Source organism: Phacochoerus africanus, chromosome 5, assembly GCF_016906955.1.
Source record: "Phacochoerus africanus isolate WHEZ1 chromosome 5, ROS_Pafr_v1, whole genome shotgun sequence".
NCBI lineage: Eukaryota > Metazoa > Chordata > Mammalia > Artiodactyla > Suidae > Phacochoerus > Phacochoerus africanus.
This window is the reverse complement of record NC_062548.1, coordinates 60,562,561-60,585,011: the sequence shown is the minus strand read 5'-3', so window position 1 is coordinate 60,585,011 and position 22,451 is coordinate 60,562,561. Positions and strand designations below refer to the sequence as shown.

General features: G+C 48.9%; 1 protein-coding gene across 1 annotated transcript; it reads right to left on the bottom strand.

Moving 5' to 3' along the window:
* Positions 1–1,280: 1,280 nt before the first annotated feature.
* On the bottom strand, positions 1,281–11,044 carry ACTR1B (actin related protein 1B). The gene is made up of 11 exons (XM_047781512.1): positions 10,837–11,044; positions 8,628–8,692; positions 7,389–7,464; positions 5,824–5,949; positions 5,340–5,464; positions 4,890–5,106; positions 4,681–4,773; positions 4,416–4,590; positions 2,860–2,921; positions 2,562–2,602; positions 1,281–2,367 (listed from the first exon to the last, which is right to left on the bottom strand). Exons 1-11 carry the CDS (start codon positions 10,882–10,884, stop codon positions 2,265–2,267), a joined length of 1,131 nt encoding a protein of 376 aa, XP_047637468.1. The 5' UTR covers positions 10,885–11,044; the 3' UTR covers positions 1,281–2,264.
* Positions 11,045–22,451: the final 11,407 nt, after the last annotated feature.

The following is a 22,451-nucleotide window of genomic DNA, read 5'->3' as shown; positions in this document are numbered from 1 at the left end:
AAAGAAGTGACAGGTGAGAAAGGTACTACAGAACCAACAGAACTTGGCAACTGATGGAAAGTGGAGGAGGGAAGAGGAAGGAAGAGTCAAAGTGACAAGGCTCCATACCTGAGTGGTTTCGAGAAAGTGGTACCATGAACAGAATCCCAATCTAAGGGTTCTGTTAACTCTTCCCCCTTGGAAGCAGGTACAGGCTTAACTGTTCTTGACCACAAAGCCTCAAAAAATTTTCTGTGAAGGGCCTGACTCAGGGATCTCCCTTTCTGCCTGATTTATTCGGTCTGGGCCCTCCCTCAACCCCACCCTCAACCCCACCAACTCCATGGTCTTTGACACACAGCTACAATAACCATGCACCCACAGCTGGCTGCCCATCATCCAGGACACAGCTAAAACCCCTCTCAGGGTTCCCCACATGCTGACCCAGCCTACTTTTTGGTTTACCTCCCATTATAGACAGGAGACCACTTCCCCTGTCTGGCTGACTTGGCCTTCCCGGTCCATGTCCTTCTCTCTGGCCCCAGGTATCTCCTTGAGCTTCTACCTCTCCCAGGAACACCCCCTCTTTACCTGGTCACCCCCTCCTGGATACGTGAATGTCAGTGTGCCCCACCTGTGGGCCAGATGCCCCTCCTGTCAGCCCCAACTCTGTACTGGAATAGCCTGTTTATCTTCTTCCCCTAATCTGTATGTCTGGGGCAGCAAAGATATGTCTTGTTTACCAAACACACGGTACCTCCTGGACATACTGTAGGCAGGTGTTCAAGTACTTGAAGAAAGGAGAGGGCAGACACTCCAAACTCCCATTTCCCACTGTGCCCTCTGCCTCCACTGCCCCCGCCCTCTTTGGTACCCAGCCTTTTCCTTCAGGACCCAGCTCCTCCACATGGCCTTCCACATCTCTCCCCTTCCCATCTTGACTCAATTCGGGAACTGGATCACTGTGGGCCATGTCTGAGCCGGGCAGCAGAGGTGCTCAAATAGAACAGGTAAAGGCATGGAAGCACCAAGCCCCAGCCCTGCCTGCCACAAGGCCCCGTCCAAGAATACGGACATGAAGGCAGCCTGTTCTCTGCTTCTCCTGGTGGACTGTAGCAAGCCTGTGAAGAGGCTGGGGAGTTCTGCCACCAGGGGTGGAGTCTGCCTCCTGTGCCGTGTTGCCCCACCAACCACTGAACAGGCAGGCGTCAAAGCTGGAGCCAGTGCCCTGCTGCTTTGGTCCCCAGGGATGGATGAGAAAACAACAGCACAAAGAACCACAAGAAAACAGAGCCACACACTGGGCTTTGTCCATAATTATTACTATAATGATTTACAAAAAGAGGTTTTTCCAGGCAACTGTGTTAAATTCTTGTACATGTGTAGGAGAGGGAGGTGGGGGTCCTGACCACAGGGTGAATGAAGACTTCTTTTGTGGGAGAAGTGGGAGGAGAAAATGTGTCCCCCCCAACTCCTACTAGGTCTGATTCCTGATTAAGTGGCTTCCTCTCAACAAATGAAGACCATTAACCCTTCCTGTCCCGGGTATTGGGGTAGAGAGGAAGCAGCAAGTCAGTGAAGTGCTCTGAGAGGGAAAATGCAACACACCGTGGCTGCCCGAACCCCATGTGTCCTCTGCCCTGGCTGCACAGGGTTGGACCCTGGGCCAGACCCCCTCACTGGGGACAGAAGAGTGCCAGGTAGTCAGCCTGCACCCAGGCATCCACCCAGGAAGGTGGGTGGGCAGGATGTGAATGCAGTGGGGATGCCTAGGTGTGGCCTGAGGGCTACCCTGTCAGGCCAGGAAGAAGAGGTGGCACGAGAAGCAGTGACACAGCAGTGGGTAGCCCCCTCCTCCACCCCTCTCCCCAAGGCTAGTTACACAGGCATCCAGGAGCTCTAGCCCTGGGAGGGATCCTATCAATGATGTTTGGGTGTCTGGCCATGGAACTTGGGGAAGCAGCCCCAAGGGGCAGAGCAAGGAGCTGTAGGCCTAACTGGCTTGCCAAGGTGGACACTCATACAGCCCAAAGCTGGGCTCATCCATTCTATGCCAGCTCAAGCCTTCATCCACGCAGCTAAATGTTACTGTGTGTGTGTGCGTGTCTGTGTGTGCATGTGAGTGTGTGTGGATGGGCTGCAGGAAAGCACTGTTGCACCACCTGCCCAGGAAGCGGGGCACACAGGGACCCGAGGCCTAGGTTGTGAACCTGGACCAGAAAAGGTTAAGGACTCTGGCCTCCTCTTCTCCCATCCTCTCCTCCCTCCACCTTCCTCTTTGGGCGCTAGAACGTTTTACGATGAATAGCCCGGGAGCCATCCTCTTCATATTCCTTTTTGGATACCCACATCTTCTTGAAAGTGTCCAGCGAGGCTAGGATGGAGCCGCTGAGAGGGGGGAGGGAGAGCATTCCTGTGGACCTGAGGGTTGAGCCCCCCATTCTCCCAGGGTGCCTGGAGCTCCATTTCCCTTACCTCGGAGGGAAATCCACCCACCTCCACCTTGCCTGGGCCAACCCAGGGAGAAATGTCCAGGGCACAATGGTCTCCTCCCAGAGCCCTCCCTGTGAGCCCCACCTCACCCGATCCATGTCGAGTATAGCCGTTCCTGAGGGGCCGAGATCTAGAGGGGGCAAGCAACGATTTAACCACCCTGTTCCCACACAGAGGCCCCTGTTACTGCACACGCCCCTCACCCTCCCTGCCCTGGGAGGCCCCTCCCCCTGTGCCAGGCAGCAAGAACATCCACTGGGAGCAGTGGGAGGGGCAGGCCTGGGCTGGACATGAAGTGAGGCATCTGAAGGTGGTTCTTGCCTGTTCTTCCCCAGATCAAGGCTACCCAGCACCCCCATGCCCTACTGGGACTCCCCATAACCTCACCTTGATTTTGACGTCCTTTGGGGCAAGCTTCTTTACCTCACTTAGTAACCGGTCGCCGAAGCCTGTGAACACAAGGCTGGGTCCACATCTGACGCCTCAACACTAGCTGCCCCAAATCCTAGCTCTGCTTGTCAGTGCTGCCGCCCTTTTGTTTTAGTCATTCTTGTCAGGATTAAGGCCAGGGTGAGCCACTCCAAAGGCAGAAAAGATCCAGCACCATGCCTGCAGGTGGGCCCAGCTTCCTTCCTCAGCAAGGCCAGGGACAGGGGACCCCAAGCCATGGGACCCTGAGCTCTGCTTGACCCTATGCTCTTCCTTCCCTGACATTCCAGAGCCAAAACCACCAGAAGCAAAGTCAAAGGCAAACGACAAGTCAGGAGAACTTGTCTCTTCTACCCAGCACATGGGCAAATGTCACACAGTGTTGGGAGCGGGGGTGGGGACGGAAGTGGCACAGCCTCTCAGGAGGGACACTGGTGATATCTACCAGGTAACAAACGCACATACCCACCCTCTGGCTCAGCAAGTCTACTCTTAGGATTTATCTTTTAGGTACAGTCTCATCATGTGAAATGACGGTGCAGGAGGTCACCCACGGAAGCATCTTTGTGATTAGAAAGAACTGCAGGCACCCCCAGTTAAGGGACGACGGTTAAGTGGCACATGCATCCCATACCACCATCTAAGAGAACTTACTATCTTCTGGTTGTAGTGCAAAGTCAAAAAATGCCTGGAGTGGAGCCTGAGTGTTTGCTATGATTTGTGTAAAAAGGGAATGCTTAATGATGCACAGGTGTTACTTGGGAAAATAACAACTGTGGGGAGGGCACTGGGTGTCCAGGACATGGGAGAAGGCAGACTTCATCTAATACCTTTGAGACCTCATTAAACTTATCGCCTAGTTACAAAGTATATAGAAGTTTCCAGCCTAGGGGTCAAATGGGAGCTACAGCTGCCAGCCTATGCCACAGCCACAGCAATGTGGGATCTGAGCCTCATCTGTGACCTACACCACAGTTCACAGCAATGCCAGATCCCTGACTCACTGAGCAGGGCCAGGGATCGAACAGGCGTCCTCACAGATACCAGTCAGATTTGTTTCCATTGAGCCACAATGGGAACTCCAATAAAATTTTACTTTTTTTTTTTGTTGTTGTTTTTTTTGCCATTTCTTGGGCCGCTCCCGCGGCATATGGAGGTTCCCAGGCTAGGGGTTGAATTGGAGCTGTAGCTGCCAGCCTACACCAGAGACACAGCAATGAGGGATCCGAGCCGCATCTGCGATCTACACCACAGCTCACGGCAACGCCGGATTGTTAACCCACTGAGCAAGGGCAGGGATCGAATCCGCAACCTCATCATTCCTAGTCAGATTCGTTAACCACTGCACCACGACGGGAACTCCAAAATTTAATTTTAAATCTTTCTCTTTAAAAAAAAAGCTCTCTGAGCACCTAAAAAAACCAACAGAAGATGGACCATGTCCCAGGCTCTAGGGAGTAGTGGGTAGCTGCCCTTGGCCTCCAAGTCTCAGCAATGTCGCCCAACTAGGGTACCTTTGAACAGCGTGGAGCCACCTGAAAGGACGATGTTGGAAAACAGTGTCCGGCGTAGGTCCATGTCGGACTTGTGGATGGCGAAGGCCAGCACCTCGTGGAGCCCCTCGCTCTCATCCCCTATCAGGTCTGGTTGGAACAGCAGCTCAGGGGCCCGGAATCGCGCTGGCCCCACCTTTGGAACATAAGATGGAGGCAGACAGGCCTCTTTCCCCTCCACATCCCAGCATTACTGTGGCCACCTGGGGCTGGCCTGGCAACTTACATCAAGCATGCTGCCATCCGGCAAGAGGTACTGCACCTTCTCTGTCTCCAGAGCCTCATCCTTCTGCGGGCTGATGGACAGGTAGCAGGCCCGCTGCAGTGGGCAGGGACATGGCCCTCAGAAAGCTGTGGCCAGGACAACCACACCCAGGGCTCAACCTTATGCCTGGCCTGACCACCCTCGGCTCCCCACCTCCTGCTCCTTGTCACCTCTTTGATGGTCCGGACAACCTCAAACTCGGCCGAGGTGTGAAAGTCGACCCCTTCCTTGCGCAGCAGCAGCCGGAGGTAGCGGGAGACGTCACGGCCGGCAATGTCCACCCGCATGATGGAGTGCGGCATGGCAAAGCCCTCGTAGATGGGGACGGCGTGGGTGACCCCGTCCCCAGAGTCTAAAACCACTCCCGTTGTGCGTCCTGTTGCATACCTGTCACCAGGTCGTCACCCTTTCACCTCAGCCACTAAGGCACGGGGACCTCCTCACCCCTGGAAGGGACCCCGGGACATGTGCATCATATAGTCTGACCAAGGGACCCGAAGGACTCCCTAAAGGGACAGTCAGCAGGGGGCTGTTTCTACAGGGCAGTCAGATGCCTGGTCAGCCCAAGCAGGAGGATGGCGAGAGTGACGCAGGGGACACAGGGCTCGGGGAGCACTCACAGGCTGAGCACAGCCTGCATGGAGATGAACAGGGCTGGCACGTTGAAGGTCTCAAAGAACACCTCTGCCGCCTTCTCCCGGTTCTTACTCGGGTTGAGTGGGGCCTCCGTTAGAAGAACAGGATGCTGTGAGAGACGGCAGCGTTGTGCACAGGCGCAGAGACCATGTGCTCGCCCTGAAAGGATCTTTCCAGGCCTCCCCCCACCCACCCCCGGTCCATGAGCACAGGAAGTTGCGGCCTGCCATCCCTCTTGAGGGCACCAGCCTGTCATCAGCCAGCAGTTACTCTCCTAAAGATCCAGGTCTCCCTGGAACACTCTGCTTGGCAGCCACTGACCATGTGGACCCACATCCACACAACAAAGAGGGAGAGGGCCCTGAGAGGCAGCGGGCCCTGACGGAAGCCAGAGGGAACATGGAAGCCTGAGAGAGACACTGCAGGGCATGGGGAAGGCACCACCCGAACGGGGCCTGGCTGCCACACCTCCTCGGAGAAGGTCTGCAGCTGGTCCTTGGAGTAGACGTACTGCCAGATGCGTTCCATGTCATTCCAGTCCCGCACCACTCCGTGCTCCATGGGGTAGCGGATGGCCAGCAGCCCCCGGTGCTCCTGTGGGGGCGGGAGGCTGGCTGTGGCATCAGACACACATCCGGCAACTGCTCCCAGCCCTCTGGGAGCTGCCTGTATCTGCTTCCTGGGGGTCCCTGTGCCTGGGGCAGGCCCAGAGAACCCAGCACAGGGTCATCTGCCCAGCAGCTTCTCAGGCTCGCAGAGGGGGGTCCGGCTCCTCTACACTCAGTGCACACCCTCTCCTGCCCTCCACAATCACGCTCCACTGCTTCACTTACCACGCCTGCCAGCGCCAGGAGCCTCCCTGCAGGCCGATCCTACATGGTCCCCTCTGAGGTCACCTGCTGCCACCTCTCCTCCCAGTTCTTCCCCCAGTGCTTGTGTCTTCTGCACAGACCTGCCCTTCAATTTCCCCTAACAGTGAGCCCCATCCTGCCCAGCACCACTCAGCCTTGCTCACCCACAGCCCTGGCTCCTTTGACCCCATTTCCTGAGAGCTCTGGGAGCTGCACCCCAAGTCCTCAGGACCCATGCTGTAGCCCTCAGGTGCCTAAACTGCCCCTGCTTGTTATCCTCTGCCATTCCCCTGCCCCCATTCACCCTCTTCCCAAGGGCTTCATGGGGCCCTGCAGCCCCTGGGCATCAACCTGGCTGGAGCACAAGAGGTGGCCTTCTCATTCAGATCAGTCATCAAGTTCAAGTGATTCAGACTTTTAAGTCACTTTTTTTTTTCTTTTTACAGCTGCTCCTGTGGGATATGGATGCTCCCAGGCTAGGGATTGAACTGGAGCTACAGCTGCTGGCCTATGCCACAGCCGCAGCAATGCGGGATCCAAGACGCATTTGTGATCTTCGCTGCAGCTTGTGGCAACACTGGATTCTTAACCCACTGAGCAAGGCCAGAGATTGAACCCACATTCTCATGGACACTATGTCAGGTTTTTTTTTGGTTTTGTTTTAGCTTTTTAGGGCCACCCTTGCAGCACATGGAAGTTCCCAGGCTAGCTAGAGGTCAAATCAGAGCTACAGCTGCTAGCCTCCACCACAATCACAGCAACCCACTGAGCAAGGCCAGGAATCGAACCCACAGCTTCATAGTTCCTGGTCAGGCTCGTTGACTGCTAAGCCACAAAGGGAACTCCACTATGTCAGGTTCTTAATCTGCTGAGCCACAACAGGAATTCCTTAAGTCACTTTTTAGTCAGTTCTTTGCTCTGTAGCTTCTAGCTTCTGGAGCGTGAAGTGGTCTAACTATGTTGCCCTACACAGGAACACAGCCCATGTCATAGAGCAAAGGGACCAGGGCGTAGTATTTCAGAGCTGGAGCCTGGAGCCTGGAGGGGGCTCAGCAGGTGGCCCCAGAGAACAGATTCCCAGGCCCTCTCTGCAGGTACAGCTTTGACTGCATGGGCCAATGCACAGCTCCTGGGACAATGAGGACCCCAAAGCCAGGCAATGGCAGTCTCCACAGGTATTACCTCTGCTTTTGGTCCGATGAAGAGGTCCCCTTCCAGGGCTCCAGCCATCACCCGCATGTGCTTGGGGCGCCCAACACTGTGAAGACAGGAAAATTCGGGGAGAAGAACAGGGGGCATAGCTGAACCCAGTCCAGGAAAAACAGTGTAATGCCAATGGTTGAGAGGGAAGTGTATTCCAAAGCTTCAGGGCAAAGGTCAGAACCTAGGCCTGCTTCACAGCAGGCCTTGGCAGGACCGAAGTCATAGTCAGAAGCAAAGGCATCCCCTCCATCTCCCACCAGACCGCCCAGAGAGCTGAGAGCACTGGAACATCAGCCATTCCTGGCCCAGCCCTGGCAGAGGGGCAGCCTTGGCAGCCACGACTCAGCCTGCGCTCTTGATTTCCGCAGCCTGAAAAGGGATGGCCCCAGGAAGCTGAGTCGTGGCTCCCTCATCCATCTGCCCTTCTCACTCAGTCAATCCTGCCCATTCCCACTGCCAGGGCTTCCGGGACAGAGACGCAGTTCTCGGCAGACTGGATGAACTACCATTCATTTCAACATCTGACCTGAGTTCCCTGCACACTAAGAGGAATCTTTAAGAACACTCAATATGAGTTCTGGAAGGAACACTGAAGCTCTCCTGGGTGCTCCATGCTGGCTGTGTCTTGCTATAGCCAGTCATTTTGAGGGCCTTAGGCCAGGAAACTCAAAAGCCTCTAGGACTTGAGAAGAGACACAGGTGAGGGAGGGCTCCCTGATGGGCTGGAGCGGCCAGGGCAGGGTGCCAGGCTTTCACCCCCTCCTACCTCTGCTACCACGGTGCCATTCTGGCAAAGACTCCCTCAGTCTGAACACACAATATTTTCTAGAGTCTGAAACTATGTAAGACACGAAGAAATTGGAAATCATTTCTGGGGAGGAAGGGGTGGCTGTGCATTAACTCCGTACTTTCTCCCCGGAGGCTAGGTCTCTTTCCAGGAGATTGTTTTATTCTTGCTGCTGCTACCACGCCCTGTCCCCAAGGGAAAGCTGGTGGTTTCTCCTCCTTCCTGGCTCCAGGAGGGACCAAAATCAGAGTCCAAAGAGGAGGGGGAAGCCCAGAGCACCTGTCTTCTCTTTCCAGAACTCAAATCTAGTGTTTCACAAGTCTAGTGTTTTCCCCTACATACAGGCGGGGGCAAGAGAGCTGTGACACATGACCAGTGTTCTCCCCCGAAGCAAACAAAAGGGTTAAGGATGCTGCCTGAGCAACACTTACTAGTTTGGGAAACAGTATTTGGGAATCTGGTCTCCGGCAAAGCCAGCCTTGATCACCCCCGAACCCTGAAAGAAAAATAATGTTTAGCTTCCAACATTCACCTCCAGATGAAGGCAGTGCCCCATTGTGCAGAAGGCTGCTGCCCTACCAGGGCAGCCTGGGCAGGAAGCTGAGGACCTGCCAAGAGAGCAAAGCCAAAAAAACACACAAAAAACAAGAGAGCCAGGCCATTTACAAGTACACCAATGGTTCAAAACTGGGGGCGATTTTGCATCCCCTCCTCCAAATCTGACCATATTTGGAGACTGGGGAGCAGGAACTACTACTGGTATCTTGTGGGTAGACGCCAGGGATGCTGCTAAACATCCTACAATGCACAGGACAGCCCCTCAAAACCAAAAGTGATCCAGGCCAGAATGTCATTAGTGTGGAGATGGAGGAACCACGAAGCATACCCTCCTCTGCATGCTCCATGGTCACTCCAGGCAGGAGGAATCCACAGCAGCACATGCTACTCCCCAAACCCAGTTAGAGCAACCCCTAAGCATGTTTTTTTTTTTTTCCCTCCAACAGTCCCCAGCCCCCTCCTGTCAGCAGCCATGGACCACATACAGGATGGCCCAGGGAAGATCATTGGATGCTTGGGGACAGCTGGCACTTCTCAAGTGGTTTCCCCAGAGCCTACAAGAGGAGAATTTGGTTTTGCACTGCTCCAGCATGGAAGCTGGATTTAGAATCCCCCCCCCCCTTTTTTTTTTACCAGAGTGTACAGAAGCTTGACGTGGGATCTCAACTCCCAGACTCGGGATGGAACTTGGGCCAAAGTGCTGAAAGCACTGAATCCTAATCACTAGACCACCAAGGAACTTAGAATCTTGAAGGGAACTTGGCATCTAGGAACTCCCCATCCACTGCAGGAACCAGAATCTCAACCCATGTTCCCAGAGATCTCCACCACCAGCCTTGGGGTCTGTAGAGCAGACATATACAACCCTAAGTTACAGAGGAGGGGTTGGAAGCCCAGAGGGAGCAAAGCAGGTTCCCTCTTAAACTTTTTGATTAGCCTAAGTGGATTATTTGCCCGCCAAGAAAGGAAGTGGCCCTGTCCTTCCCATGGCCTGATGGAGAGTATCCCCCAAGCCCAGTTCCAGCTTTCTTATTAAGCATCCCCTGCAGTGACTCAGGGTGCTCACATGGGTACTCCAAAAAAGACAGCCATTCAGGGATTACATGGGAGTCAAATGGCAGGGAGACAGATCCAAGAAAGAAAAGTGAGTCATTAACAAAAACTCCAGGGCTCCAGGGGCAGATACCCAGCTAGGAGCAGAGCCACAGATCCCTCCCTGTCCTTTATTTTCTTCCTGTGGACCAGGAAGCGTGCTTAGCCCCAGTGTTGAAGGACCACAATGGAGCCAAGCAACTTTCTCCTGAGGTTGTCAAACAATTATTGCAAAGTGCTCATGGGTTCTGGGAAAAGTAGTCCTGAATTCTTTCCATTGCCCTGCCAACTGTGGAACTTCTGTTTGGCTCCTGGAGCACTTAAAGGAGAGGGTCAAAACAGCCAAGTGGCCACGCAGGTGGCCGTGGCTATGTGGCCGGCAGAGCTTAGCTTACATTTTCCCCTGTCCTAGGAAAAGGGTGCAGCAAGCCTGCCCACTCTGGAGGTGCTGCCTGGGGGTGCAGCCCCTTGGGAAGAGCTGTTGTAGAGGTCACCAGGCCAACCCTCTCCGAAACATGGGGCCAGCGGTGTGCAAGAAGGCAAATGCCATTCCTCCTCCACTAAGAGGGGCAGCCAAAGTCAGAGCCTGATGGGGAGTAAAGGGGCTGGGTCGAGACCTGCCCTGTGACCTCACTGTCAATTGAGAAGGGTCCGGGGTGCGCCCCCGAGCCTGACACACATCTGCCGGGCTGCCTGGCTGTCACTCCAGCCCTCCAGATGCTGACCAAGGGCCGCCAGACGGATGGGACTCCTGCCTCTCCTGACCTCCCCGCCGGGCTGGGAGTGCTCTGGCTGGGGCTCTGCCACGCTGGCGAGGGTCTGGCCCCGTGGCCCGGGTTAAGGGCCAGATGGGGGCGCGGGCGGCCAGCGCGGGTGGCGGGCGGACAGTGAGCAGAAGAGCTGCAGAGACGGGCCGGGGTCCCTGCAGGCGCCGCCGCAAGAGTCCCTGAGGGCGGAGCGCCCGCCCTCCCCCCGGCCGCCGAGCCTCACGTTGTCGATGACCACAGGCTGGTTAGCGATGATGTCGTAGGACTCCATGGCCGGGCCGGGCCGGCCCTGCCCAGCAGGCGGGCTGCTGGAGGGACCAACGGCGGGCGGGCAGACGGACGGGGACGGAGGCGACTCCAGACGCTGCGCCGCGCCCCTCCCATCCAGAGCGCGCAGCTTAAGCAAGCCCCGCGGGGCTTTCTGGAGGGCCGGCCCCACGGCCAATCAAGCTCCAAGAAGGGCGGATTGACGCAGGTCGCCTGGGGCCGGAGGCCGGCGAAGGGGCGGGGCCGCCGGGTGCTGGCCGGCCAATGGAGGCCGCTCGGAAGAACCGCAGGGGCGCTTCCAAGGTAGGCTGCGCCGCGTGGGTTTGACGTCGTGGCTCCACTCTTAAAGAGGACGTGTTCGGAGTCAGGCGGGTTGGGAGTTCACCTGTCCAGGAAGACTCCGTTCCTCCTGAGCTCGCTGCACCCGAGGAGGCTGGCGCTGGATATTTCACCCAAAGCATTTCTTTATAGAGCATTGAGGAGGATCCTTTTCCTAGTAAAAATGACAGTTTCGTGGTAACGGTAGCTGAGTTAATGGAGCACCTGCCACGTGCTTCCGGAGGACTTCTAACCCACTTTCTATAGATTACTATATTACACCCTTGCAGTAACTGTATCAGGTAGTTTTATTATTATCCCCATTTTACAGATATGGGAATCAAGGAGCAGCAACTGGGATTAGCCTGCAGGCAGCCTACAATTGTGCTGGGATCAACTGCTGCATAAGTGCTAGATAAGAGTCCTGAATTCACTACCAAACTGAGCCATGGTTATTTGCATCTCTATATAACTTTCCCACTAGACTGTGAGATTAAATTTGGTAAAATTGAAGCACAGCCGTCATGCAGAAAAGTGCAGAAATCATAAGTATACATTTTAATGAATTATACCTATACTCCAAACTTTATACCTATTTTCACAGTCTTTGCCTCCTTGAAACATTCAGTTTTCAACAGGGCGCAAGAATCAGGGCAATTCTACTTCTAGCCTGTAGTTAGTCTAGTGGCTAGGTTACCTGGTTTTCATCTAGGCTGCCCAGGTTCAATTCTGGAGCAGGAAATTAAGGTCTCACTCCAAGTCATTACTCACTGCTGTCTCTTCGAGATCATAACCATCACTGAATTTAAGAAACAAAGCATGGGAGTTCCCGTCGTGGCTCAGTGGTTAACGAATCTGACTAGGAACCATGAGGTTGCGGGTTCGATCCCCGGCCTTGCTCAGTGGGTTAAGGATCCGGCATTGCCATGAGCTGTGGTGTAGGTTGCAGACGCGGCTCAGATCCTGAGTTGCTGTGGCTCTGGCATAGGCCACAGCTCCGATTTGACCCCTAGCCTGTGAACCTCCATATGCTGCGGGAGCGGCCCTAGAAAAGACAAAAAAAAGAAACAAAGCATGACCCAGAAACCTCTCACCCCTTTTGCTCACTGCTTTTTCCTCCTAGGAGGAGACCACTGTCCTTCATTCTAATGACACAGGTTAGTTTTGCCTATTGTGGAATTTCATGCAAATGAGGTCATAGATATGTGTTTGTTTGTATCTGGTGTCTATCCATTCATAAAATGGGTCATTGTGCAACTATTTAAAATAACGAGGGATTTCTGTATAATCTGATGAGAAATACGTCGGGATGTACGGCTAAGTCAAAGCAAAGAAAGCCAGAGTCCAGAATGTTCTATGTGTAAATGTCTCCAATGATTGTATAAGCCACATTCAAGACTCTTTATTTGTTTATTTTTTTGTCTTTTTAGGGCCACACCTGCAGCATATGGAGTTTCCCAGGCTAGGGGTCCAATCAGAGGTGAAGCCACCTGCCTACACCAGAAGCATAGCAATACTACGTCTGGGACCTACACTACAGGTCACGGCAACGCTGGATCCTTAATCCGCTGAGCAAGGCCAGGGATCTAAACTTCATCCTCATGGATGCTAGTTGGTTCATAACTGCTGAGCCACGACGGGAACTCCTCAAGATTCTTTAATATGGGAAAGGGAACTTATGAGACCAGAACTCTAACTCTCCATCCTCCACATAACAATTTCGTTCATTTTTTAAGGCTGCATTATATCCAATTGTATGTATATAGTACATTTTGCTTATCCATTCATCTGTTGGATTCTTGGGTTGCTTCCACATTTTAGCTATTGTGAGTAAAACTGCTATGAACAATGATGTACAGGGAGTTCCCATCATGGCTCAGTGGTTAACGGATCCAACTAGGAACCATGAGGTTGCTGATTTGATCCCTAGCCTCACTCAGTGGGTTAAGGATCTGGCACTGCTGTGAGCTGTGGTGTAGGTTGCAGACGCGGCTCGGATCCTGTGTTGCTGTGGCTGTGGCATAGGCTGGTGGCTACAGCTCCAATTCCACCCCTAGCCAGGGAACCTCCATATGCCGCAGGAGCGGCCCAAGAAATAGCAAAAAAGACAACAACAACAACAAAATAATGATGTATAAATACCACTTTGAGACTCTGCCTTCAGTTCTCTGGGATATATAACCAGATATGCAATTGCTGGATCATATTATAATTCTATTTTCAATTATTTGAAGAACAGCCATACTCTTTTCCCTAGCAGATGCATCATTTTTCATTCCTGACAACAATGCACAAGGGTTCTGGTTTCTCCAAAGCTTTACCACATTGGTTATTTCACATTTCTGTTTTTTGTTTTTGTTTGGCTTGTAGCCATTCTAATGGTTATCAGGTAATATCTCGTCATAGTTTTGATTTACATCTTTTTGGTGATTCGTGATGTTGAGTATCTTGTCATTTGCTTATATGGCCATTCGTGTATCTTTTTTTTTTTGCCCTTCTCCCCCCCCCCCACCCATTAAGGGCTGCACTTGTGGCATATGGGAGCTTCCAGCTAGGGGTTGAATTGGAGCTGCAGCTGCCAGCCTACACCACAGCCACAGCAATGCAAGATCCAAACCACCTCTACGACCTACAACACAGCTCACAGCAACACCACCTGAGCAAGGCAAGAGATTGAATCCGAATTCTCATGGATTCTAGTTGGGTTTATTACTGCTGGCCACAATGGAAACTCCCAGTAGTGTTTTTTGATGCACAAAATTTAAAAATTGCCATGAAGTCTAATTTACCTGTTTTTTCTTCTGTTGCCTATGCCTTTGGTGTCATTTCTGAGATATCATCGCTACATTTAATGTCCTGATGCTTTGCCCTATGTTTTATTCTAAGAGTTTTGTAGTTTTAGCTCTTATATTTAGGCCTTTGACCCATTTTGAGTTGATTTTTGTATGTACTGTTAGGTAAGAGTCCAATTTCATTTTTTTGCATGCGAATATCCAGATTTCCCAGCACCATTTGTTGAAAAGACTGACTTTCCCCACTGAATAGTTTTGTCACCCTTGTCAAAAATTATTTGACCATATATGTGAGGGCTTATTTCTGGGCTTGCTATTTTTTTTTTTTTTTTTGGTCTTTTTGCTATCTTGGGCCGCTCCCTGGCATATGGAGGTTCCCAGGCTAGGGGTTCAATTGGAGCTGTAGCCAACGGCCTATGCCAGAGCCACAGCAATGCGGGATCCAAGCCGCGTCTGTGACCTACACCACAGAGCCACAGCAACGCTGGATCCTTAACTCACTGAGCAAGGGCAGGGATCGAACCAGCAACCTCATGGTTCCTAGTCAGATTCATTAACCGCTGAGCCACTATGGGAACTCCTGGGCTTGCTATTCTTTTCCATTCTATTCTCTATGTCTGTCTTTATGATATATTACTTTTTAAATGTAATATAAAACTGGAATGAAAAGGTGTCTGCATAACAAACATCTGAGCATTTACAAAAGAAGTGCCAAGGTCCTGCTTGTGAAGAAACTCTGTGAACACTGGGTGGCAGGACAGCAGTGCCATGGGAGGGAGAGACTGAGAAAGATCCATTTGATGCCTTCATTAGTTATCAATTGACCTCATGTGTGTGAATTTATTTCTGGACCCCATATTTTGTTCCATCAATCTATATGCCAATACCACATAGTCTTGTTTGCTGTAGTTTTACATGTCTTGAAATCAGATAGTGTTAAGTCCTCTTTTGGCTTTCTTTTTCAACCCAGACTGTCTGGGTTCTTTGACTTTCATACAATTTTGGGATAAGCGCCTTTGCTCTTACAAGGAAGCCTTCTGGGAATTTGATTGGTTTTACGTTGAATTGATGGGTGGATTTGAGGAGAGTTAACATCTTTACAATGTCTTCTTATCCATGAACAGGTCTCTTCTTGTGTTAGATCTTTTAAATTTTATTATTATTATTATTATTTTATTGAAGTATAGTTGATTTACAATGCTGTGTTGGTTTCTGGGGTATAGAAAGTGATTCAGTTATATATATATATATATATATATATATATATATATATATATATATATATATATATATATATAAATGAACTGTTAAGAAAACATAATAGAAAAGAATCTGAAAAAGAATATATCTAGATATCTGTATCTTTAAAAAATTTTTTTTTTGTCTTTTTGCCTTTTCTAGGGCTGCACCTGCAGCATATGGAGATTCCCAGGCTAGGGGTCTAATCGGAGCTGTAGCCGCTGGCCTACGCCACAGCCACACGGGATCCGAGCCGCATCTGCAACCTACACCACAGGTCATGGCAACGCCAGATCCCTAACCCACTGAGCAAGGCCAGGGATCGAACCGGCAAACTCATGGTTCCTAGTCGGATTGGTTAACCACTGCGCCATGACGGCAACTCCTCCCATGTGCTATATTTTAGATTCTACATATAAGTGGTATCATGCGTACAGTATTTGTCTTTCTCTTTCTGACTTATTTCACTTAGTATGTTCCATCCATGTTGCTGCAAATGGCATTATTTTATTTTATTTTTTTGTCTTTTTGTCTTTTGTTGTTGTTGTTGTTGTTGTTGCTATTTCTTGGGCCGCTCCCGCGGCATTTTTTTTTTTTTTTTGTATTTTATTTTATTTTTAATGGCTGAATAGAATTCCATTGTATATATATGCATAGCACATCTTAATCCATTCATCTGTCAATGGACATTTAGGTTGTTTCCATGTCTTCGCTATTGTGAATAGGGCTGCAATGAACATACGGGTGTATGTGTCTTTTTCAAGGAAAGATTTGTCTGGATATATGCCCAAGAGTGGGATTGCTGGGTCATATGGTAATTCTATATTTAGTTTTCTGAGGTCCCTCCATACTGTTTTCTATGGTGGTTGTACAAATTTACATTCCCACCAACAGTGTAGGAGGGTTCTCTTTTCTACATACCCTCTCTAGCATTTGTTATTTGTGGACTTATTAATGACAGCCATTCTGACTGGTATGAGGTGGTACCAACCTCAGAGTAGTTTTGCTTTTTTGTGTGTGCCACACTAGCGGCATATGGAGGTTCCCATGCTAGGGGTCGAATTGGAACTACAGCTGCTGGCCTACACCACAGGCACAGCAATGCCAGATCTGAGCCGTGTCTGCGACCTACGCCACAGCTCACTGCAACGCTGGATCCTTAACCTACGGAGCTAGGCCAGGGATTGAACCCATGACCTCATGGTTCCTAGTTGGATTTGTTTCCGCTGCACCACGATGGGAACTCTGCTCATAGAATTTTTGATTTGCATTTCTCTAATAATCAGTAATGTTGAGCATTCTTTTACCATTGATTTTTAAAATATTGACCTTGTATCTTGAAGCCTTCTCAATTCATAAAGAAGCCATGTTACCCCAGCAACTGGAGCCATAGCAGGGACAACACAGGATTCTTAACCCACTGAGCCATCAGGGAACTCCTGAGAGTGGATATTCTTGCTTTGATCCTGAGATAAGGAAGAAAGCATTCAATCTTTTACTATTTTTATGATGTTACTTTAGGTTTTTTATAGATACTATTTATCAAATTGAGAAGATTTCTTTCTTTCTTTCTTTCTTTTTTTTTTTGTCTTTTTGCCTTTTCTAGGGCTGCTCCTGTGGCGTATGGAGGTTCCCAGGCCAGGGGTCTAATTGGAGCTGTAGCCGCCGGCCTACGCCAGAGCCACAGCAACTCGGGGTCCCAGCCACGTCTGCGACCTACACCACAGCTCTCTGCAACACAGAATCCTTAACCCACTGAGCAAGGGCAGGGATTGAACCTGCAACTTCATGGTTCCTAGTCGAATTTGGGAACTCTGAGAAGATTTCTTTTATTTTCTAGTTAATGGGAGTTTCATCCTGACTGGATGTTAGATTTTGTCAAGTGCTTTTTCTGATTATCTGGGGTGATGATTACATAATTTTTAAAATGAATTTGGTAAAGTACACTGATTTTTTTTCTTGCTAGGGTTGCACCTGCAGCATATAGAAGTTCTCAGGCCTGGGGTTGAATTGGAGCTCCCTCTGCAAGCTACACTGCAGCTTGGATCCTTAACCCATCCTCACAGAGACAATGTTGGGTCCTTAACTCACTGAGCCACAATGGTAACTCCTACACTGATTTATTTTTGAATATTCAGTCAGCCTTGCATTCCTGGAATAAACACTGTTTAGTTATGCTATATTATCCTTTAAAAATATTGTTGAGGAGTTCCTGGTGATCTAGTGGTTAGGATTTGGTTAGTACTTTTACCACGGTAGCCTGGCTTCATCCCTGGTCTGGCAACTCAGATCTCACTTCAAGCTGCTGCATGCTGCAGGCAAAATATATATGTATATAGTTGGAGTCAATTTGCTAACATTTTAAGAATTCTTACGTCTATATTTATGAAAGATACTGGCCTATAATTTTCTATTCCTGTAATATCAATGGCTTATTATCAGGATAATGCTTGTCTCATAAGTTGAGTTGGGAAGTACTCCTTCAATTTCAATTTTTTGGAAGAGATTGTGTAGAATTGGTGATGTTTCTTCCTTAAACATAGAGTTAACAAGTGAAGCCATATAGTCTTTGAGTTTTCTTTGTGGGAAGTTTTTTATCCAAAAATCCAGTTTCTTTAATACAGAGCTTTTTCACTTTTTAAAAAGAAAACGTTTTTTTTATATAAATATTTGGGTTATTTATTTCTTCTTGAGTGAACTCTGTCAGTTTGTGTGAAGGAATTTGTCCATTTTATCCAGTTTGTTCAATCTATTGGCAAAAAAAAATTCTTAACTTTTGTAACAAGTAATTGTTATATACTCATTTTCCTTTTGATCTTAAGTATCTTTAGCAATGCCTACTTTCTCATTCTTGATATTGCTATGTGTCTTCTGTCTTTATCCCTGATCAGCCTAGCTAGAGGTTTATATATTTTATTGATTTTCTCAAAGAACTAGCTTTTGGTTTCATTGATTTTTTTTTTTTTCATTTTAAAAAGGTTTTAAAAACAACAACAAGGAGGAGTTCCCATTGTGGCTCAGCAGGTTACTTACCTGACTAGTGTCCATGAGGACATGGTTCAATTTCTGCCCTCTCTCAGTGGGTTAAGGATCTGGTGTTGCTGTGAGTTGTGGTGTAGGTTGCAGATATAGCTCAGATCTGGCGTTGCTGTGGCTGTGGTGTAGGCCAGTGGCTACAGCTCAGATTCAACCCCTAGCCTGGGAACCTCCATAGGCCTTGGGGGTGGCCCAGAAAAAAGCAAAAAAAAAAAAAAAAGAAAAAGGGTTTATTTGGGATCAGCAGAAAATTTGGGGTCTGCAACCATGGTGTGCTACATGTAAGTCCCTGCATGGCACCAGGGAGGGCTCTTTTATAGACAGGAAAAGGATGTTGGCCTGGGTGGGGGTGGGGTGGGCGCGAGTGGAGGCGGGGCCGACATGGTAAAGAATCCATGGTTTTTCATTGGCAGAGAATGAGGAGGAGTCTTTGTTTTTCCTATTGACCTCTGGGAGTTAGAGCTCCCCCTTCTGGTCCCTCAACTCTATTTAACTGAGGTTCTGTTTATTAATTTTTTACAATTTTTTTTTCTGTCATACCTTGATACTCAACAAATCTGCCTGGAAATAAGAGGAATCAGGTAAAGAAAGTCTGCTGATCACTTAAAGGTACATGGTAGACTACATAAGAGTCCTACGGTGTACTCAGGTAGCAAAGCAGCCCATATTCTCTCCCTCTGGTGATGTGGGCAGATAGAAGGGGGAGGAAGGGGTTAGTGGGAGAGGAGGTGGTGAAGGTTTTGGTAATGGGACTCACTGGGATTCAACAGTGGCCTCTTATTTCACTAGCAGTAAAGTGAAGGTGATGCTGATTGGTTTCTGCTGGGGCCAGCTGGCCAGGTTTGGGATATATGTGAAAATGGAACTGAGAGAATTTACTCATGGACTGGACGTGTGGTAAGAGAGAAATAGAGGAGGCTGGGATGCACTCTGGATTTTGGCCTGAACAAGTAGAAAGATTGGTTAATAAGATGGGGGGAAGTGGCAGGAGCAGGCAGTGGGGATCAAGGGATGGATGTTATGCATCTTGATTTTGAAGCTGGCTTATTTGCCATTTCTTTGGTTTTACTGACCCTCAGCATTGTGTGAAATCTCCTTGTTGACAGATCCCTCACTCCACCCACCTCCAGCCCATGCCCAGCCATTTCTAGGGTCTTGCTTGACTGAAGCCTTACCACTCTCTTGCCCAGGTCTTTTCCACCTCTGGGTATTTGTTCTGATCTACCAGGACACATCTGCAGTGTTTGCACTCACAGGTGGATGTTCTCTTTGTACTGGAGATTTTGGGCCATTTTGGGGCACTGAGTTTCCTCTCCACAAAGGCAAGTGGCAGGATGGAGAGAGTCAGTGCCTGGGCCTAGGGCTTATTTTTATACTTACTGGTAATTTGGAATCGGGCATTTTCTGTCTTCTAATGATGCTGAGGGTGTGGACATTGTGCTGTTTTATATGTTCTTTTTTGATATGTTTTTATTTTTTGAAGATGTTTTAGAGAAATCATGTTTTTGCTGCTGCCATTACCTACTGTTATGAGTTGAAATGTGCCTCACCCCACCAAATTTATATATTGATGTCTTAACCCCCAGGACCTCAGAAAGTGGCTTTATTTGGAGTGTATTTACAGAGGTAATCAAGTCAAAATGAGGTCCACTGGGGGTAGGCTCTAATCCAGTATCACTGGAGTTCTTATAAGAAGAGGAACTTTGGACATAGATGCCTGCAGAGGGAAGATAGCCACCTATAAGCTGGGGAGAAACTCAGAAGAAATTCACTCTGATCTTGGACATCTAGTCCCCAGACCTGTAAGATAATAGATTGCTGTTGCTTAAGCCAAGCCTTTTGTGGTATTTTTTGACCGCAGCCCCAGCAATCCATCTGAGCTACTAAGTTTTCAACTACATAACTTTTTTTTTCGTGTAAGTTTTTGCCACCCTACAAATCTCTTCCATCCTATCACTTCATACAAAGCAGGGCTGGCTATAAAACTGGTGAGACCCAATGCATAATGAGAGTGCAGGGAAAAAAAGTACAGTTAAAGGTGCTAAAACCTGGGAGTTTCCAGGAGTTCCTATTGTGGCTCAGTGGTTAACCAATCCGACTGGGAACCATGAGGTTTCAGGTTCGATCCCTGGCCTTGCTCAGTGGGTTAAGGATCTGGCATTGCTGTGAGCTGCGGTGTAGGTTGCAGATGCGGCTGGGATACCATGTTGCTGTGGCTGTGGTGTAGGCCAGTGGCTGCAGCTCCAATTCAATCCCTAGCCTGGGAACCTCCATGTGCCGCGGGTGAGGCCCAAGAAATGGCCAAAAGACAAAAAATAAAAAAATTAAATAAATAAAAAATAAAATCTGGGAGTTTCCATTGTGACTCAGCAGGTTAAGAACCCCAGTCCACGAGAATGCGAGTTTGATCCCTGGTCTCACTCAGTGGGTTAGGATCCAGCGTTGCCTCAAGCTGTGGTGTAGATCACAGACGCAATTCTGATCTGGTGTGGCTGTGGTGTAGGCTGGCAGCTGAAGCTCTGATTCAACCCCTAGCCCAGGAACTTCCATATGCTGCATGAGTGGCTGTTAAAGAAAAAAAAAGGTGCTAAAATCTAAAGATTTTTTTTCTTTGGAAATAGTTTCATACCTATGAAATTTAATAGGGCAAATAGTGATTGATAAATGAGTGACAACATCAACTTATATTTTCATTTAAAACATTTTTAGTGCTATCATTTTATGTAATGCAATAAATAATAATACTTTCATAATGTGATATCTTGATCTGTCCTGAGATTTTTCTGGCTACTCCAGCTACCTGCAATTCATTTAAGCTGATTTAGCTGAGTTTTTAATTACTTGCAACTGAAGAGTACTGGTTGATAACCTACTGCCCTCAGGCTTCAGTGCAAGAGGTTGGAGGAAGGCACCGCAGAGCCCAAGGAAGGGAACCGAGAGGGTATTACCGCCAGCTGGCCAGCCTCCTCCCATCCCTGTCCGCAGACACCGGTCCCTCCTCTTTCCCACTGTAGACCTGCTCCCACCTCGCTTCCGCTTCCGGGTATGACGTCACAGACGGTCCTGTTCTGAGGTCTCCAGGAGTTCAAGGCTGTTCTGGCTGAAGGATTTCAGTTGTTTTACTTCTCTCCTTGGGTACACAGACCATGGCAAAGAAGAGAGGAGCGGAGACCCTCTTGTTTCTTCTCTTCCTGGATTATTGGCAAGGTGCAGAGCTCCACCCTTTGCACCTCATCAAAGGTACCGGCACAGGTATATTGTGGCAGATGGAGATGTGAGACTCATCATGAGCTTAAACCAGGCAGGAGATGGTGCTCGCCTCCCACGGGTGCTTGGAGTGAGTGCAGGGCTTCTCCCCATCCTGCTTTACCTCCCTGGGTCTACCGGAGGGGTGTCTTGCTCAGGAGAAGGGAGAAACTTTAACATTTTCCCCAACTTTGAACCTTTTTCAAACTCTAGAGCTCCATGGAAGGGGAGCATACATGCACCTTTTAACTTTTTATTTAACTTTTAAAAATAACTTAATTTTTTTAACTTTTTATTACAAAAAAATATCAAACATACAAAAGGAGAGAGATTAGTAAAATGAACCTCTGTGGCTAATCAGGCCAACTTTGTTTCTTCTATCCCCTCACCGTACTTTAAGTAACAGCTTGAAATATTATTCATATAACATAAAATTCACCTTTAAAATGTCTATTTCAGTGATTTTTATTATATTCACAGGATTGTGAAGCACCACTCTCTAATTTTAGAACATTTTCTCGCTCCAAAAAGTCATGTCACACTCACTTGCTGTCACTCCATCCCCCCTTCCCCACAGCCCCTGGCAACTACTAATCTACCATCTGCTCTGTGAATCTGTCTCTTCTGGATATTTCACATATGGAATCAGAGTATCTGGTCTTTTGTACAGGTTTCTTTCATTGAACATGTTTTCTGTGTTCACCCACCTCATGGCATGAATTTACCACATTTTGTTAATTCATTTATCAGTTGATAGACATTTGGGTTGTTTCAACCTTTTGGCTCTTTGAATAACTCTTATGAATATTTTATGAACTTGGTTTTTACAAAGTGAACATTAGATTTCTATGCTCTACTTGCAAGTCTTACTGCATTTAGAACCACTTTTATTATTTACTAAACTAATTGGCTGACCACATTTTGGAACATTCTCTCAATG